The 18,256-nt window shown below is 42.4% G+C and overlaps 1 protein-coding gene across 3 annotated transcripts; it reads left to right on the top strand.

Annotated features, from left to right (window-relative positions):
- The first annotated feature begins 117 nt into the window (after window positions 1-117).
- prc1b (protein regulator of cytokinesis 1b) lies at window positions 118-18,112 on the top strand. Of its 3 annotated transcripts, none has more exons than XM_015953961.3 (14): window positions 118-259; window positions 493-625; window positions 10,390-10,512; window positions 10,683-10,916; window positions 12,713-12,883; window positions 14,364-14,513; window positions 14,603-14,750; window positions 14,854-14,990; window positions 15,299-15,394; window positions 15,472-15,618; window positions 15,706-15,816; window positions 15,904-16,017; window positions 16,248-16,334; window positions 17,891-18,112. In XM_015953961.3, exons 1-14 carry the CDS (start codon window positions 249-251, stop codon window positions 17,960-17,962), a joined length of 1,734 nt encoding a protein of 577 aa, XP_015809447.1. In that variant the 5' UTR covers window positions 118-248; the 3' UTR covers window positions 17,963-18,112. The 3 variants fall into 3 exon arrangements, with proteins under 3 accessions (XP_015809447.1, XP_015809446.1, XP_015809448.1); XM_015953960.3 differs by having other exon boundaries at window positions 16,248-16,418; XM_015953962.3 differs by having other exon boundaries at window positions 16,248-16,350; window positions 17,891-18,059.
- The last annotated feature ends 144 nt before the right edge of the window (window positions 18,113-18,256 follow it).

Below are 18,256 nucleotides of genomic sequence, written 5' to 3'. Positions count from 1 at the left end.
TTATGTACAAGCGTAGCGTAATCTTTTAGAGATGGGCGGCTACGGGTTCTCGAAGGGACAACGCCCCTTGCAACCTACCGGTATAACTCGGTACGCGCACCCGCACAGCGAACCAATCAGAAGGCAGAATGCTGCGACACTCATATTTTAAACCTAGCACAAACGGTTGGAAGCGAGCTCGAGACGGTTTACGTTTTGTTCGTTCAGTGTTGGCTTATTAAAACTGTCTAGTGCATTGGGATTAAATAATGAGGAAGAGGTAAGGCTGGAGCTTTCTACTGGTAATGCAGAGGGTTGTGAGTGTTAAAATAAGGTTACGCGGAACGTAATTAAGGTTAGAAAATGTACAAACATAACTATCTGATGTCCAGCCCAGGGGACAGCGTTAATGTGGGATTGTCATACCAACTTCTTTTATAAACGAAACCGTATATTGTTTTACATATGTCGACAATTAACCTTTGTTCGTGCTGACTGTTTTAAACTTTAAAGCGAGATACTCGCCGCAGAGGCTGTTTCATGCCTGAACAAAGCGCTGTGCCAGCTGAAGGACATTTGGGAGGAGATCGGTATCCCGGAGGACCAGAGACTACAGAGAACCAATGTTGTCAAAAACCACATTAAGGTGAGCCTTCACAAAGCCGTCTGATAGATGGAGAGGTTTCTTGCATGTTTCGGTTGGGTGTGTAGATAATCTGGGTGGGAGAGGGGGTTAGAAGACAAGGGTTCCTTTTTCATTTAACCACCTCCCCTCAAAATCAAACTTTTCAAGTCTCTCCATCCACTTCATTCCATGATCTTTCAAAAACATTCAATTGCTAAAATGTCATTTTCAAAATAAAAGGAACAAATGGCCAGATAAGGGCTGAAGTTTGTTGGACCAATAAGAAGAAAAATGGCATCCACAGCATAGTAATCCTTGAAAGTTCAAACTGTAGCAAAACATTCGCCCCAAATTAAATAAGTCTTTATTTCATCTAATGAAAAGTTAACTTCTCATTCAGCCCTTGTTTAATCTAAAATAAAACAAACTGTTGTCACATTTTTAGAATTACAACACTGATTTTCAGTGTTGTACAATGTTGTGCACAACACTGAAGTTCAGTGTTGAGCACAAGAGCACTATACAATTAGAAAAGGTAAATGTATAACTAAATAACTGAAATGAAAAGGTGCAGAATCAACAGGTGAGGGAATTCAGTTTCGATTGAGCTTATTTATATAGCGCCAAATCATGACGAGTCATCTCAAGGCACTTCACAGTAAACATTCCAATCAGTAAAATGTTTCCTATATAAGGAACCCAGCAGATTGCATCAAGTCACTGACTAGTGTCAGTCTTTTCAGCAATCCTCATACTAAGCAAGCATGTAGCGACTGTGGAGAGGAAAACTCTCTTTTAACAGTAAGAAACCTCCGGAGGACACTGGCTCAGTATAAGCAGACATCTGTCGACACCAGTCGACATTGTTAAAAGTAGCACTGAGTTCTAACAAGAGCAGAACAGACAAGATTCTTATCTGAGGCCATGAGAATATCATTTGTAACTTTCAATAATGCTGTTTTAATGCTGTGATGCTCTCTAAAACCAGACTGAAATTCCTCAGATAGATCATTAGTGTTTAGATGCTCACATACTTGATGGGTCACTATTTTCTCAAGGAGTTTAAATAAAAAGGAAGGTTAGATAATTCATTAGGTCATCCGGATCCAGAGAAGGTTTATTAAGTAAAGGTTTGATAATGGCAACCTTAAAATCCTGTGGTACATATCCATTTACTAAGGAGTGATAATATTTAAAATGGGGCAGTAACCAAAGAAAATGCATCCCTAAACAATTTGGTTAGGATTAGATATAAAATACAAGTTGAAAATTTACTAGGGATGCACCGATCAGGTTTTTGGCTGCCGATCACCGATACCGATATCAAAGAATGCTGATCACAGATACCGATCACGTGGATTGGTCAGAAATTTTCTACAACATTATAATGAGTGCTACAAACTACATAATCTGGGAATAAAGGAAATGTAACCTAATCTAAAATGGTCTGTATTAGGGTTGTCACTGTGTGAAAATTTAACCTCACGGTTATTGTGACCAAAATTACCACGGTTTTCGGTATTATTGCGGTATTTTTTTTTTAACGTGCTACATTTTCACACAATTAAATAAACCCTGTATGTCAGGAAACATTGTCCTCAGTTTGTGTCTAAATTTTGCCTAAAATGTGTTATTTTGTAATTATGTTGTTTATTTGTTTACATTTTTTCCCTTTAGTCTTTAAAATACCAATATTTGCCCATAACTTCTTATTTTATGTCGATTTGATGTCATCGTTTAAAAATATTAGATCAGATGATACTCGGTACTCAATTAGCCTTCTAATCAGATACTTTTTTTTTACCCTTGCTTGAGTAATCCGTATATCAGGAGAAGGGGCAGACAACATAAGTTTTTCTTCTTTCTGTCCCCTTTTTCATTTTGGCTTGCAGCAATTTAGTTCTGACTGTATTTTTATTTTAATGTCAATAAATGAAAATAAAAGATTAAAAAATAAATAAATAAAATATTGTCCTCGGTTTGTGTCCTTCCAGTGAGCTTTGCAGATGTGGGAAAATGTCATCAGGCAGTAATCTTTGTTAAATTCATAATTATTCTCTGAGAGAGACCAACTCTTATCTGCCCCTGGGAGCCCCGTAATGCATAGCATCATTTCAACATGGCGGTGTCGGTGACACAGTTTATATGCAGGTAGCGGCGCTGCGGCTGCTTTATATAGCGACTCGTTGCATTCTCCCTCAACCCAAATCCTTGGATCACGCATTTTAGCTAAAACGCTAACGTTAGCTTGCCTTGCGTTGACTGCAGAGTTGTGGGTGATGGTCACGCAGATGTGTCATGAGATTTGAAGCGTTGCTGCCTTTCAGACACTTTTTCTGCTCGTGCTGCAAACAGGATAGCCATCCGTCTTCTATAAACTCCCTCGGCATTCTTCAAATATCTAAAATATGCCCGTACTTCTGACTTTGTCTTCTTTGAGGGATAATAAATGTCCTCCTGAGCGCTGCCGTCTCCTCCTTTGACCATTATTTGAGCTTTAGCTTCAAGAAAGTTTTGTTGTAAACAAAGCGTGCATGTGCCGCCGGCAACTTCAGCCGATAATACGGTGGCGTGGCTGGTAAGGGTCACCGCGCCTACACCGCAGCCACAGTAAACCCACCAAGATAATATAGTTTTTTTTTTAAAAACAAGACGGTTATTATTATTGTCAACTTTTTTTTTTTACCGGGGTTTACCGCTACACTGGTTACCGTGACAACCCTACCTGATCGGTTTGCTTTGATCTATTTTGAAAATTCCGATCAAAACCGATAGGGGCGCTATCGGCCGATCAAATGCCGATCCATCGGTGCATCCCTAAAATTTAGATAGCTAATATTTTTGTTAACTCTGAAAGCTCAACTGGATCAAAACATTTCAAACAGATGAGGTTCTATAGTTACCTCTGATGCTGCCTCACTTACTAAGGAAGAAGAAATTGCATTAGGGAGGATGCTAATGATTTTGTTTCTAATAGAATTAATTTTACTTATGAAAAATCCCATAAAGTCGTTGCTGCTGAGGGCTAAGGGAATAGATGGTTCAGAGCTATGATTCTGTTTAAGTTTGGCAACTGTACTGAAAATATTATTCTTATTCTCCTCGATTAGCGGTGAAAATATGCGGTTCTAGCTTGTCAAAGCTTATTTTATTAAGCACAAAACTATTTTTCCAGGATAAGTAGGACTCCTCCTGGTGCGTAGAGCGCCATGTTCTCTCCAATTTTCTAGAGATTTGTTTTAAAGTTCATACATGAGAATTAAACCAGGGAGCCAACTTCCTGTGCCTAATTACCTTCTTTTAAAGGGGCAACATTTTCTAATGCTACATGTAAAGAAGTAACATTATGAACTAAATCATCAATTTGTGAAGGGCTAGAAATGAAAATATTGCCCTCTGCTACGTTCCTCTGAGCTGCTGAAGTCAGTAAAGATGGAACAATTAATTTAAAACGTGCAACAGCGTTGTCAGATAGGAGAGTAGACTATAGTGAAATTTACTTTTATGCCTAGAGAACTCGGTTATAATTAACTCAAAGGTTATTAAAAAGTGGTCCGAGAGGACTGGATTGCGTGGAAATACTTTTATTTTCTCACACTCCATAAGTCAGCACAAGGTCTAATGCATGATGGCAGGCGTGGGTGGAGCTATGTATTCTTTGAGTAAAACCAGTTGAGTCTAAGATATTACTAAAGGCTACATTGAGTCTTATCACTTTCAATGTCAACATGAATGTTAAAATCCCCCACTATAATGACTATATCAGTATTTAGCACCGAATCAGATAAATAAATCATAGATCTGATCCAAAAACTGAGAGTTAGGGCCAGGTGGAGGATGCAAAACTACAAACGAGTGGTTTTAGAGTTTTGAAATCTGGATTAGGAAAACTCTAAGAATTATATGTTCAAAGGAACTGGTAAGGGATTGAGGGAATCTTGAAAGGCATGGATGAGAGTAGACCACGGGTGTTTTAATTTAAAATGCATTTCTAAATTCAAGAATAGCTAAGTTACCAATGGTTTTATTTTTATTTCTTGCAAAATGCCAAATCTTCATATTTTTACATCTCATCAACTACTAGACTTTACATTTGATCAATCAAAGAAAATGCTTTTTTTGTTTCTAAATTGTTTTAAGTATTAAAAGGGGTCATTAACTTAATGAGCATGTTTTAAAGACCAACTTGTTAAAAAATAAACCACATATGTCTAAAGTGTTGGTACATAAATACTTTGCATTGAAAACTGATGTACTTACTCTTTACCCTGAAGCTTCTTTATTAAATATCACAATTATTCAATTGCTTCTGATGCAAAAAAGAAATCCCTAGAATGAGTGTGCAATTCTAAGACTATGACTTGTACTAATTGTATTTATAAACCACTTTGGTTTCATAAACTTGCAGAGCGACCTCAATAGCTAGTGGGCAATTAGACACTAACCTGCTCAAGGAAGCGGCTCCTGTGACCAGGATTGGTTTTAATGGATTTTTAAGACTAGGTTCACTGCGAAACCTTATTTACTTATTTTGAAATATGTTCAGTCATTCTGAATTTTTCCAACACTATATTGGAGCAGGCGGAGGGAGACTAGGGGTCTTAGCCACCTCTTTTGTTGCTAGGCTTCCTGGGGCTGGAGGCTAGGAGGGAGATCTGGCCGTCTGGTTGGGGTCTGGGGTGGTAGGTTGCTGTGCTCAGCGTTGGGCGGGGGAGCCTGCTCATCAGCACCCCAGCAGAAAGGGTCAAACTCTGGTTACCGGTGATGGTTGTACCCAATGTGCAGCAGTCCCGGGACCAGAGTGAATAGGGTGTGTATGGGGGGAGCATGAGTGGGTGTCCAGCGTGCATTTTTGTAAGTCTTGGGTTGTATGTGCATGTGTGAGCATGAGGAAGGGAGTGTGTGACTGTGTTTGTGTATGACTGTATATGTCAGGTGGGGCCTTTGGGTCCTTCCCTCTCCTGGAACTTCTCTTGATGATATAGATCTTTGTCCCCCCTCCCCCTGCCACACCTGGTGTGGGGGCTTGTGCCTTGGTCTGCCTGAGTGTTCATGGCAACCGGGTCTGGGGGTTTAAGATTTTGGCATCTGCCTGATAGATCCCGGTGGCTGCCTGGTGGGGTCTGGGTCCCTGGGCTCTGCTGGGTCCCCGGCGGGGGTGGTCGCCCCTGGGTCCCGGGTCGCTGGGTCCCGGGCTTGGACGGCTAGGGGGTGGGAGGCTGCGGGCGGGCCTGTGGGCTTGCCGCTGATATCTCCAGGGACTCTGCCGGCTGCTGGTTGTGGCCCCCCGGGGCGATCCTCTGTGCCTCTCGAGGGGGGCTGAGGCCTTCCTGGTTGCAGTCTCCTTGGGGTTCCTGCGTTCTGGGGCAGCGCCTGGATCTCTGGGACTTGGAGCTCCCCCCGTCTCCTGCGCATCTTTGGGGGGCGGATCTGTGGTCCCTCACACTCTCTGTTGGACGCTCCTATAGAGCTCCGGACCCCACTTGACTCTCAGTTAGTGGACGCCATTTTGGCATGCAAAAAAGGTAAACAAACACGGATGTAACCATGAACATGAACGGGATCCGCTTGGATTTTACTTCGTCGGAGTTTACTTCACACTTTAAAACAGAAGAAATCGTTTTATATAGTCAGAAATTAATAAACATCTCCGACCCTTACCGTGCCCCTGGGATACTTTTTAAAAACGCCAGAAGATGTCGGAGCGGACTTCTTACCGGCACAACACCGGACCTGGCCGGGGGAACCCCTTGGGATTTACCCGGAGGAGCTGGCTCCGGCGGCTGGGGAGAGGGAAGTCATGCTACTGCCCCCGCAACCCGACTCCGGATACGCGGATGAAAATGGATGGATGGACGGACAAATAACAGATTTACACGTAAGTAGTCTCGGTGTGTGATCTGACAATTGATCAACCATTGCTTAAAAATTAAATGCAGCTTAGCCGGTTAATTGCTGTGATCATAAAACACGGAAACGGCAGCACGCAGAACTCACGAGGCAACGTTTTACGTGATGTTTACTTGCTGCTATGAGTATTAAGACAGAAAAAGCCACGCCAAAATAAGTTTAGGAAGCCCACTAAGAATCATAATAAAAGCATTTAAAATAAACACCATACACAGTTGAGGAAACGTTGGTTTAAGTACCTGATATGAAGTGGTCGCTGCATAAGCGAAATCCTTTACTCTCGGGATCCCACAGTTTCATTTTCGCCCGGTCACTAGCGCGTTTTATTACAATTGTTTGATCCAACGTTTGCGGCACTCCGGATCTTGGGGAATCCTGTAGATGGCTCATTCCTTATGTCGTCCGCGTCTGTTCTGCATCCTGGGGCACAACAGGAATCTACCATATTTCCCGTTTGATTGAGTTTTTGGACAATAACAAATAGTCCAGCTGCCGGCTTCTGCATGCCAATATGGCGCCGTTTCGATTTGAACTGTTGCATGCCGGGAAAAGTGACGTCAACTCCCGGAGCTCTATAGAGAAACCTTAAATAAACAAGCGCGTGTACACCCACAGGTGCTCACATGGTGCTCTCAAAAGTATGGGCTTGGGCACGTTAAACACAGGTCTTAAGACTATGGTGGGCACTTAATGCATTGTGATTTATCGTGATTCTTCAGTTAAGCAATGTTGATTATATATATATATATCTATTTTTTTCATCAAGTTGACGCAGTGATAGGTAGATCTTGTTGTATTGTTGTTGTGTCCCTTTTTTTGTGTCCTTTTTTTTTTTTTTTTTTTGTCTTTTTCTGCAGGTCTAGAAGCAGACTCTTGTTCATTATTGTTTATTTTTGTGGAACCCCCCCCCCCCCCCCCCTCCTCTCCCCACCTTTTCTTTTCCTTTCTCTTTCACCTCTGTCTCCGTGTCTGGTCGGAATTACAAAGCATTCAACAACAATAACAATAAAGTTTCAAGTATCAGGCGTGACATTAAAAGCAAACGCTTTGATGCTCCACCTGAGAATAAATCTGTAAGGCTTGTTACCAGCATTCAGACATCAATTCTGCTTGCTTCACAGCCAGACAGGACACGGTAAAAAAATAAAAAAATAAACCACATATGTCTAAAGTGTTGGTACATAAATACTTTGCATTGAAAACTGATGTACTTACTCTTTACCCTGAAGCTTCTTTATTAAATATCACAATTATTCAGCCCTACAACTGTTGTAGGGCTGTCATGGTTGACACGTCTCTACAACATTGCGTGGTCATCGGGGGCAGTTCCTAGGGAGTGGCAGACCGGGGTGGTGGTCCCCATCTTTAAGAAGGGTGACCTGAGGGTGTGTTCCAACTATAGGGGGATCACACTCCTCAGCCTCCCTGGAAAGGTCTACTCCAAGGTACTGGAGAGGAGGGTCCGATCGATAGTTGAATCTCAGATAGAGGAGGAGCAATGTGGTTTTCGTCCTGGCCGTGGCACTGTGGACCAGCTCTATACCCTTGCAAGGGTGATGGAGGGGGCATGGGAGTTTGCCCAACCAATCCACATGTGCTTTGTGGATTTGGAGAAGGCTTATGACCGTGTCCCCAGGGGCACCCTGTGGGGGACGCTCCAGGAGTATGGGGTGGGTGGCTTTCTGTTAAGGGCCATTCAGTCCCTTTACCAGAGGAGCGTGAGTTTGGTCCGCATAGCCGGTAGTAAGTCGGACCTGTTCCCAGTGAGGGTTGGACTCTGCCAGGGCTGCCCTTTGTCACCGGTTCTGTTCATCACTTTTATGGACAGAATTTCTAGACGCAGCCGTGGTGTGGAGTGTGTCGAGTTTGGTGGCAGGAGAATCTCGTCTCTGCTTTTTGCGGATGATGTGGTCCTCCTAGCTTCATCCAGCTCTGACCTTCAGCTCTTGCTGGGTAGGTTCGCGGCCGAATGTGAAGCGGCTGGGATGAGGATCAGCACCTCCAAATCTGAGACCATGGTTCTCGACCGGAAAAGGGTGGCTTGCCACCTCCGGGTCGGGGGAGAGGTCCTACCTCAAGTGGAGGAGTTTAAGTATCTCGGGGTCTTGTTCACGAGTGAGGGTAGGAGGGATCGGGAGATCGACAGGCGGATTGGTTCGGCGTCTGCAGTGATGCGGACGCTGAGCCGATCTGTCGTGGGGAAGAGGGAGCTGAGCCAGAAAGCCAGGCTCTCGATTTACCGGTCGATCTACGTCCCAATCCTCACCTATGGTCATGAGCTTTGGGTAATGACCGAAAGAACGAGATCGCGGATACAAGCGGCCGAAATGAGTTTCCTCCGTAGGGTGGCCGGGCTCAGTCTTAGAGATAGGGTGAGGAGCTCGGACATTCGGGAGGGACTCGGTGTAGAACCGCTGCTCCTCCGGATCGAAAGGAGCCAGTTGAGGTGGTTTGGGCATCTGGTCAGGATGTCTCCTGGACGCCTCCCCGGGGAGGTGTTTCGGGCATGTCCTGCCGGCAGAAGGCCCCCGGGTCGACCCAGGACACGTTGGAGAGGTTACATCTCCAATCTGGTCCAGGAACGCCTTGGGGTCCTGCCGGAGGAGCTGGTGGACAAGGCCGGGGAGAGGACGGCCTGGAGCTCCCTAGTTGGGATGCTGCCCCCGCGACCCGGACCCGGATAAGCGGAGGAAGACGAAGACAATTATTCAATTGCTTCTGATGCAAAAAAAGAAATCCCTAGAATGAGTGTGCAATTCTAAGACTATGACTTGTACTAATTGTATTTATAAACCACTTTGGTTTCATAAACTTGCAGAGCGACCTCAATAGCTAGTGGGCAATTAGACACTAACCTGCTCAAGGAAGCGGCTCCTGTGACCAGGATTGGTTTTAATGGATTTTTAAGACTAGGTTCACTGCGAAACCTTATTTACTTATTTTGAAATATGTTCAGTCATTCTGAATTTTGACTTGCTGGCTAAATGTGGAAAAAGGTCTTCTACCCCATTTCCCGCATTAGCCGCTGATAGAAAATAGACGGATGCACTCAAATTGGGAAAGCCAGACAGATATAAGTCACAATGAACATTAGCATTCATGGACTCGCCCATCTTGGCTTCCGACTGGGGAAGGCTGTTGTTGGTTTAGCATCCAGGAGAGAGTAGAGTACATCTCAGCTAGTAGAAGCTAACCGTTTGCATTAGCAACTCTCCACAACATGACAAACCACCTTCAGCCTTGTTATTTATGGAGATGAAACCTCAACATTGCAATGCAAACAGTCAGTTGTAGAGATACATTGCTTTTGGCCAATCAGAGACCAGATATCCAAACATCAGAAACAAGACTCCAAATCCTGCCACATCCTGCTCCTCAATCCTCCGAGCCAACTTCTGTTTCCTAAAACAGAAACGGCAGAGCTTTTTGTCCACAGAAACCAACTCACGAGGCATTTACCGTAATTTCCGGACTTTAGAGCGCACCTCAATATAAGCCACATCGGGCTATAAACCGCAGATATCTACTGAATTGAAAACGTAGTTTAACTGTCGGTGTCGCTCTCCGTGTTGCTGTCATCCTCCCGGAGTGAAGCGGTGAAAACACGCAGCGCCATTTTACTGTGAAAAAATCCTCCTGGGTGCTTTCCGTAGCACTCCTTTCTAGCATCCATCCTTTTAAAGCTGCACACCTCAGCCGTGTTCAAAGCGTGGGAAAAAGTAGCGGCTTATAGTTCCGAAAATACGGTATTAAGAAAAAAAGTTTTTAACTGGGTCCTTAAAGAATAAATGTCCGTATGCTTTCTGGCTCAAATCCTATATAGAGAGTGGTTCACACCAGCTTTTGTAATGGCTCCATATTTGTTTGTCCTACAGAACTTGCTGGACATGATGATTAAAGAAGAGGAATCTCTGAAAGCGAAGCTACTGACCAGCATTCAAACATGTAGGCTGGAGATGGAGAAACTCTGCTTGGATCTCCAGATTCCTCTCTTTGAGGTAACAGGATTCGTTCAGCCTGGTAGTTTTTGACACAACATTTTTCTCTCTATTTAAATATTTATTTCCTGTTTTTAACCAAATAGTCTCAATCTCAGCTGTTTGATATACATTATGGGTTGGATTTTTCATGCCTTTTATGTATTTATTATTTTTTTCTGTATGTGTAGGATGAGGAGGGTCTTAGCGTGCTCCAGCAAGAGAAGAACATCTGCACCCAAGTAGAGGCTCTGGTGAAAGAAAAGACCCGACGAGTGCACCAGTTGAAAGCTTTGCTGGAGCAGGACCAAGACCTGTGTGACATTTTGTGCTCCATGCCATATGGGATCCCCCCAGACTGCGTTCCCTCACTGGAACAACTGGAGAACTTCCACCAACACATTGCCAACCAGAATGAGGAGAAGGTGAGAACTCTTAAAATTCTCTTTGTCAGTAATGGTTACTGCTGCTGTTGTTTACAGCTTTGTGTTTTTTATTTTTGTTTTCTTATATTTCATCCCATAGGCCTGTTTGAGGATCGGTAATTATTAGAATACCGGCTCTAGTATCAATGCAAAGGCATCGTTAGAGCAGATGTGACTTGGAGGGATATTCCACCCAAAATAAAAAAAATTTGTCTGGCATATTTCCCAGAATTGGATAAGTGGGGAAAAACCATTTTTAACCAGCCCACTCATTCTCCTGACCTGGCTGTACTCTTTTAGCTTTAGCTTAGCATAAAACACAGTAAGTGAATGCATCCAACTAGCATTGTGAGTAAAATAACCCAGTAGTGAACCCAATTCTGCTTGGTAACCTAAATAACCAGACTGACTGCAAGTGAATATAAGTAACGTGAAGGAAACACTGGCACCGTTTTAGACTTGGGACTACATTATGACAAAGCACAGCTATACGCCTCCCATGGCATCCCCAAAGGCACCTGCTTCTGTAAACACGGATGCACCCGTTGTTAGCAAACCGGCATAAAAACATTGTAATGCAGCTCCAAGTTTTCTTTGTTCTGAAGATTTTTGAAAAATGTGTTAAACAGCAACCCCTTTGTTTCATTTTTAAAACATGATTAGTTCAACTTCTGCATGTCTGGGAGGAGTCAGTGCTCCGTTTTGTGAAGATGCGTGCGTGCATGCACGGAGCAGTGGCTGCTCCATGAATCTGCCTTTTTTCACCTAATAACTTCTGTGGTTGTGTGTGTAAACTGCTTCACTCTTCACCTCTAAGCTTAATAAAAATGCTTCTTTGCTCCGTTGTCCTTAAAACAAATGACCGGTTTAATTAGCCACACACACACACACACACGGGAATAACTGGGACCCTGGGATAAACTCGTTCTGGCTGATTTCTGCCTAAAATGTCATTTAAAAAACAAATATACAAACGAAAAATGTCTATAAACTGAACCGCTTTAAGCTTTTAAGGTTTCTACAGCTAGCTCTTAACAAACTTACGTTTAAAACTTCGTTGCTCTCCCCATTTTCTCTGCCTGTTGAAAACCTACAACCGGCGCGCAAAGCATGCTGGGATAGCCTTGTTCTGTGAGGATACAACAGACCTGTCCTCGAAATGTGGGCGGAGTGAGGACGCATTTGAGGACGCGAGAATGAGTATTCTTGGAATTCGGACGGTACTCGTCGCTGCGCTGTGACATCATCGCACTCTTACAAGCATCCTTCCCGTGGATTCGGACACACCCAATATAAACACTATCTTGGACCGGATACATGACAGGATACCACAGAACAGCGCTACGCCCTCTGTTGTGCTGGCGGGGAATTGCTTTGCAACACTTCCCAGGAGACTGAGAAGTATGAGAACAAATCGCTTCCGTGCGTGTCTGTCCCTTGCGGAGCTAACGGAGAAGCATGAATCAGGCTTTAGACACACATCCTGTGCTGGCCAGGGGAGACGTGCTTCAGACTAGGGGCTAGCTTCCGGGAGGGGAGCAGGGCCTGATGACAAGATTAGTTTCCGTTGACACGTTACAGGATTTTTAAAACAAAGCTTGAAATTTGCAGCTGAAGCAGGAAAATGCATGAATGCAGCCAAAAATGAGTTCAGATTTTTTTATATTTTTCATGAAGATATATAACAATTTTAAAAAGCTCCAAAACGTGGATTTTCCATGATACGGCCCGAATGGAAGTACAAAGTTGTTTAAAAATAGTCGGTCATCCTGTGTTTTTCGCTGTTTTGTTGATAGGCACAGCGATATGCAGAGTTCATGGAGCTGAAGAAGCAGATCATTCTGCACATGGAGGAACTGGACCGCATCCCAGAGACCAGCTTTGAGAAGGATGTTGTCTGTGAAGATGAGGAAGCGTTCTGTCTTTCCAGAGACAATATCACATCCCTAAAACTGCTTCTCTGTCAGGTGAGATGTTGGATTTGTCACTGCATTGTATTAAAGGTGTGAACACATTTTTAATGATCATTTCTGGTTATAATGTTACTCTGAATTTTTCATCCAGGCTGCACATAAAAATAGTCTCCTAAACACATCTCCTGCATTAGCTTCTGATAGAAAACAGACTGTGAAAAGGATTTAGCCTGACAGATCTACGTCACACTGTCACTTAACATTCATGGTCTCACCCATCTTGACTCACGACGGGGAAGGCTGCTGTTGGTTTAGCGTCCAAGAAACCGCAGAGACCGTATCGAGTAGTAGAAGCTAACTGTTAGCATTAGCAACTTCACCACACAACTTGTGTTATTTGTGGAGAAACATCCATGTTGTAAGTCAGTGGTAGTCGTGTTGCTGCTATCCAATCAGAGGTGAGTTGTCCAAATATCAGGAAATAAGACTAAATTCTGCCATCTGAAGCTCAGCTCTGATGGGGCTCACTTCTAGTTCCTGTAAATGTTTCACAAGAGCTTTTTTCCCCCCAGAGTACGACTTACAAAGCATTAATTTCTACTAGAGACCACTGCAAATATATTGATTAAACAAGTGATCAACACCTGTAAGGTTTTAATAAAAACTGGTTTTGGTTTATATGTGGGTCTTCAAAGATGGTGTTATGCATTTTATTAGGGATGTGAATCTCAGAGCAACTCACAGTTTGATTTGATTCTGATTCTCTATTTAAATCGATTCACAATCAGTATTAACAAAGAGTGTCAGCTCCAGGATTAACTACTTTGTTGTGCAAGTTAGTTAAAGCTATGGGACATTTTTTACTTTAAACTGGTCATGCTAAAAAAAAAAGCTAATTTATAATGTAAACTAAAGGGATTCTAAAACTGTAAACAGAAACCATCTTTTGACCAAAATGCAACATTTATTTTTTCTTACCTTGTAAAATATAACAAATCTGTAGTTACCTAACAGTAGCTTTGAAAGTAATACGGTCAAAAACTTTTCAAGTATGTGTAGAAACAAGTTTAACATTTGAGTCCTCAACCTGTTTAATGAAAGTGCCTCAGATTTCTTACAAAGGAAAATGTTTTCTCTCATTTATCAAGAACTTCAAATGAGCACGAGTAATCCTGAGTACTCATTTATCAACTTAGAACATAAATATGAGAATATCTCAAATTTCTGAGTATGGAAAAATTACATTCAAGTGCCCTCTTATCAGCAGATTCAAACATAAATCATCCCAATTTATGGGACCACAAAAGTAAACGGAGTACTGACTCTCCTAACAATGGCCAAACAAGTGCATCTCAAACCTGTAACATGCCAAACATTTGAGTTCCTGGAATCGATTCTGAATCTTTGTGAATCGATTCTGAATCTTTATAAATAAGAATCCCGATTCAGACTTGAATCGATTTTTTTTCAGCACCTCTACATTTTATACACTTCAGTTAAAATGCTGCTACTCTTTTTCATTTTCTTCCTGCAGCTGGAGGAACATAAAGCAGAAAATGAGGCGACATGCGAGGCCCTGAGGGAGAAGATCCAGCAGCTGTGGGACCGACTTCAGACTCCTCAGGTGGAGAGGGAAGCTTTGAACGAACACATGGTCTCATGTAGGAAAAGGAACCTGGAGGCGGTGAGAAGACTGTGCTGCTGTTTTTTAATTTCAGCGTGATCACTTATATTTGCTCTTTATCTTATTTCTATACTTTTTTTCCTGTTTAGTTACAAGTAGAAGTTGAGCGTTTGGAGGAGCTCAAACTGCGAAACATTCGCGGGGTCATAGATGCCATTCGCTCTGAGATCGCTGTGTTTTGGGACAAGTGCTTTTTCAGCATTGATCAGCGGCAGGCATTTGTGCCATATTATTGTGGTGAGTTTTATTTACTTTTGATTTATTTTATTTTTCCAGCAGCTGCTACAATTTTAATTTTACTCTGTATTAAATTATGTTTACTGATTGTATTATTTTTTAGGGGATTTTAATGAAGAGCTATTGGCTCTACATGATGCTGAGATTCAGCGTTTAAAACGGCATTATGAGAACCACAAGGGACTTTTTGAAGGTGTCCAAAAATGGGAAGAAAATTGGAGACACTTCTTGGAGCTGGAGGTGGGTTACGTTCATCTGATCCCTGGATTTTCACAAACATCTTGTCTAAGCAGAATGTTCACACACAACACCTTTTAGAGTGCCAAAAGTACCCATGTTTAAATAGATCGTAACTTATTTAATAGAAGGTGTCTAATTAATGATAATCTTGGCATAATTTGCACTTTTTTGGTGCTTGTAGTCATTGTTGTGAAGATTTTGACTGTACCACATTATCATGGGTCTTTTTCATGTTTGTTTTCCAATAATCACCTCACAAAGCTAAATATTTAAGACTTTATTACATTTACTACCTTAAATATTTATAGAAAAAAGCAACCGATCCAGCAAGGTTCACAAACCGAGGAGGAAATCTCCTTAAAGAGGAGAAGCAGAGATCAGAGCTCCAGAAAAACCTTCCAAAGGTAAGACATGAAGACGGCTGCAAACGTTCTAAATGTCAAAGATCTTTTTGCAGTTTTAATTGTGATTTTGTTTTAAGCTTGAAAAGAAGCTAAAAGACCATATTGATGCGTGGGAGGAGGAGCACAGCCAGGAGTTCACGGTGAATGGTCAGAAGTTCCTGCAGTATGTGGCACAACAGTGGGAGCTGCACCAAGTGGAGAAAGAAAAAGAGAAACTCGAGAGGGTGGGCGAGCAAGCTGTAGGTCATACGTTCAGAAATGTGTTTATGATGAAATGTGGTGACTCGTTCTCTTTCCAAAAATCTTCACAGCACATGAAGAAAAGCAAGCAGACCGAGGAGGACATGCTGTATGGAACAACTATAAGAACTCCAACCAAACGCAGATTCGTTGGCACCCCTACTCCCAATAAAACACGAAAGGTGGAGTTTCTGACTGAACTTTAACGATCTGTTTCATCATTTATTTTTATTGTTTACCACTAACTCACTTTCTGTGCCTTTCACCAGTTCAATGCTACGTCCAGCCTCTCTAGCGCCACCTCTAACAGCACCATGCGCTCTGCTTACGGAGGAACTGTGTGTCACTCGCCTGCTCCCCGCATCCCGCTCTCCGCTAACAAGGTCGGCTTTATTCTTTTGGCGGTGGACCTTTCACACACAGTTTTTTTTTTATCCCAGGAAATTTGAGTGAGAAAAAAAATTGGGATTAACTCCCAGTAAGCTTTGTGCCATTTTGTGATTTGTGACTGGATTTATCCAAATATTACACAAGGCAATAACATGGGGATGTTTGGGTTGTGTCTTATTGCATCTTATGTGTCCGATGTAACTCCGACTTGTGCATCTTCCAGGCTCCAGCAGCACGAACACCGGGTGGCGGTAAGCCCCCCCACCCCAGAGTTCAGTGCTGCAACAAGGAGAACAAGCCCCAGCAGAAGGCGAGTCCCCTTAGTGGTGCGTTGCAGACCCCACATCATAACTTCAGCATAGCCTCTGTTGCCAGCACGTATTCTGAGTTTGTGGTAATTGACTCTTTTGTCTAATGCATTTACTCCAGCTTTCATTATTTATTTATTGGCTCTTTGCTGTGCTAAAACCAAACAATCCTGTTGAAATTCTAAATGATATAAGTTTATGTTTTGGAGGGACCTGGTCAACACTGAGTCGGTTCAGTCCAGGTGTGTTTGAAACCATAAAACTATGTAATCCTGACTAATTCCTGCTTTAGTGCATGTTTCTGGTCAAAAGGGGGAAAGGTGCAACCCCACCACTGTGGAGGGGTGTCTCAGAGTTTGAAATGTTCTTCTAAAAGATCTGAGTTTGATGCCCCTGCAGAGGATTAATTCTAATTTGCATTAAATGTGTTAATTTAATTTTAGCAGTGAAAACTGATACCTGCTGCCTGTGTTTTGCTTGTGGGGGAGTTGAACTAATTAAAAGTAAAAAGTTGACTGTAACACAGAGCGTGTAAAACGGCAGTAAAACAAGGTTACTGACACAAATCCTTGAGACGCTGCAGATGCGTTTAGGATTAATAATCCGTTTATTGTGGACTTTTAATATATGTGTTGCACATCTTCAAGTTCCTTTCATTTCCATTTGTGTGACCAGTTGTGATTTTAAAAGTTCCTGTTTATTCACTAAAGCATTAATCAAAAGAAATGGGTAAAAACCATATAAACATCATTCTACAAGACGGAGGGTTTCTAGCAGCAGTTTTATTCATACTTTAAAACTAATCAGAACTGGTAATAATTATTTATGTGCCTTTAAAGTTTAGTTTAATAAAGGGTCATTAGAAACTGGAGAGAGAAAACCAACCCAACCCCCTACAGCTGGCTCAGGGTGCTTAGTACATAGATTTGACAGTCTATGTTGAGCAACATGTTAAATGCGTAATCCGAATATCCAGACTCAACAGACAAAAATGGGTCTTCAGCATTCCTCCTCAAATCCGCAAAGGCTTTAGTTGCTCTCCTCACGGCCATTAAGGGTGATTTTAAAGCAGTTTCCTCAGATTTCTCCTGTTGTGCAACGGCTCTCTCACTAACTGGAACTAACAACCTTCACAATGCTTCTGCCACCAGAAAATCAATAAAAATGTGCAACCAACCAACATATAAACCTGGCCCAATAGTAAGTTGATTTGTAGGTGTGGGAACAAATAAGGCAATGACATAATTTCACCACACTGAACAGCCAACCAAGAGTAATCCATCTCACTTCAGCGAGATCTAAAAGATGTCGATGGTGTCTGAGAAAAGTCCACTTCAGATACAGACGATAAAAGAATAAGAGGCAGATATTTCTAACAGATGAGTTTCAGCATTGTTTAACCAACACTCTCAAAGTCAAAGATACATTGAACGTCACTTACTGGAGCTTACATGGTGTGCATGCTCTCAGCTGGCTGGTTTGTTTTTTTAAAAATCTGTTTTCTGTGGGATTCCACTGAGGGATTCAACCTTACAACTGCTGTTCTTCTCCCCTACAGCGAGACCTGTCCAAGGCCACTAAGTCCGAGATACAGCACGACTTCCTGAACTCCACTACAGCCAATCTGTGACCTCTTTGCTCCGATGGTATTACTGTTATTTTTGTTGCCGAGTCTCCAAGTCAAGCTTTGGATGTCCGAGTGGGTCACCGCTTTTTACTGCTATCAACTTATCTGGGTAGATGAAGTCAACAGTATACTGAGTATGAAGTTAGTTTTTCACTAGGAATCTGACATCGAATGCTGATGCTGCAATCTGTGTTTGATATGTCACTGTCAAGGGAAAACTTGTTTTCTAAAATAATTGAACACTATTTTGGGTCTCGGATTTAGCCCATTATTGAGATGTTGGCTGTCTATGATAAA

This window comes from Nothobranchius furzeri, chromosome 9 (genome assembly GCF_043380555.1).
Source record: "Nothobranchius furzeri strain GRZ-AD chromosome 9, NfurGRZ-RIMD1, whole genome shotgun sequence".
NCBI lineage: Eukaryota > Metazoa > Chordata > Actinopteri > Cyprinodontiformes > Nothobranchiidae > Nothobranchius > Nothobranchius furzeri.
This window is presented reverse-complemented; position numbering and strand designations above follow the sequence as displayed.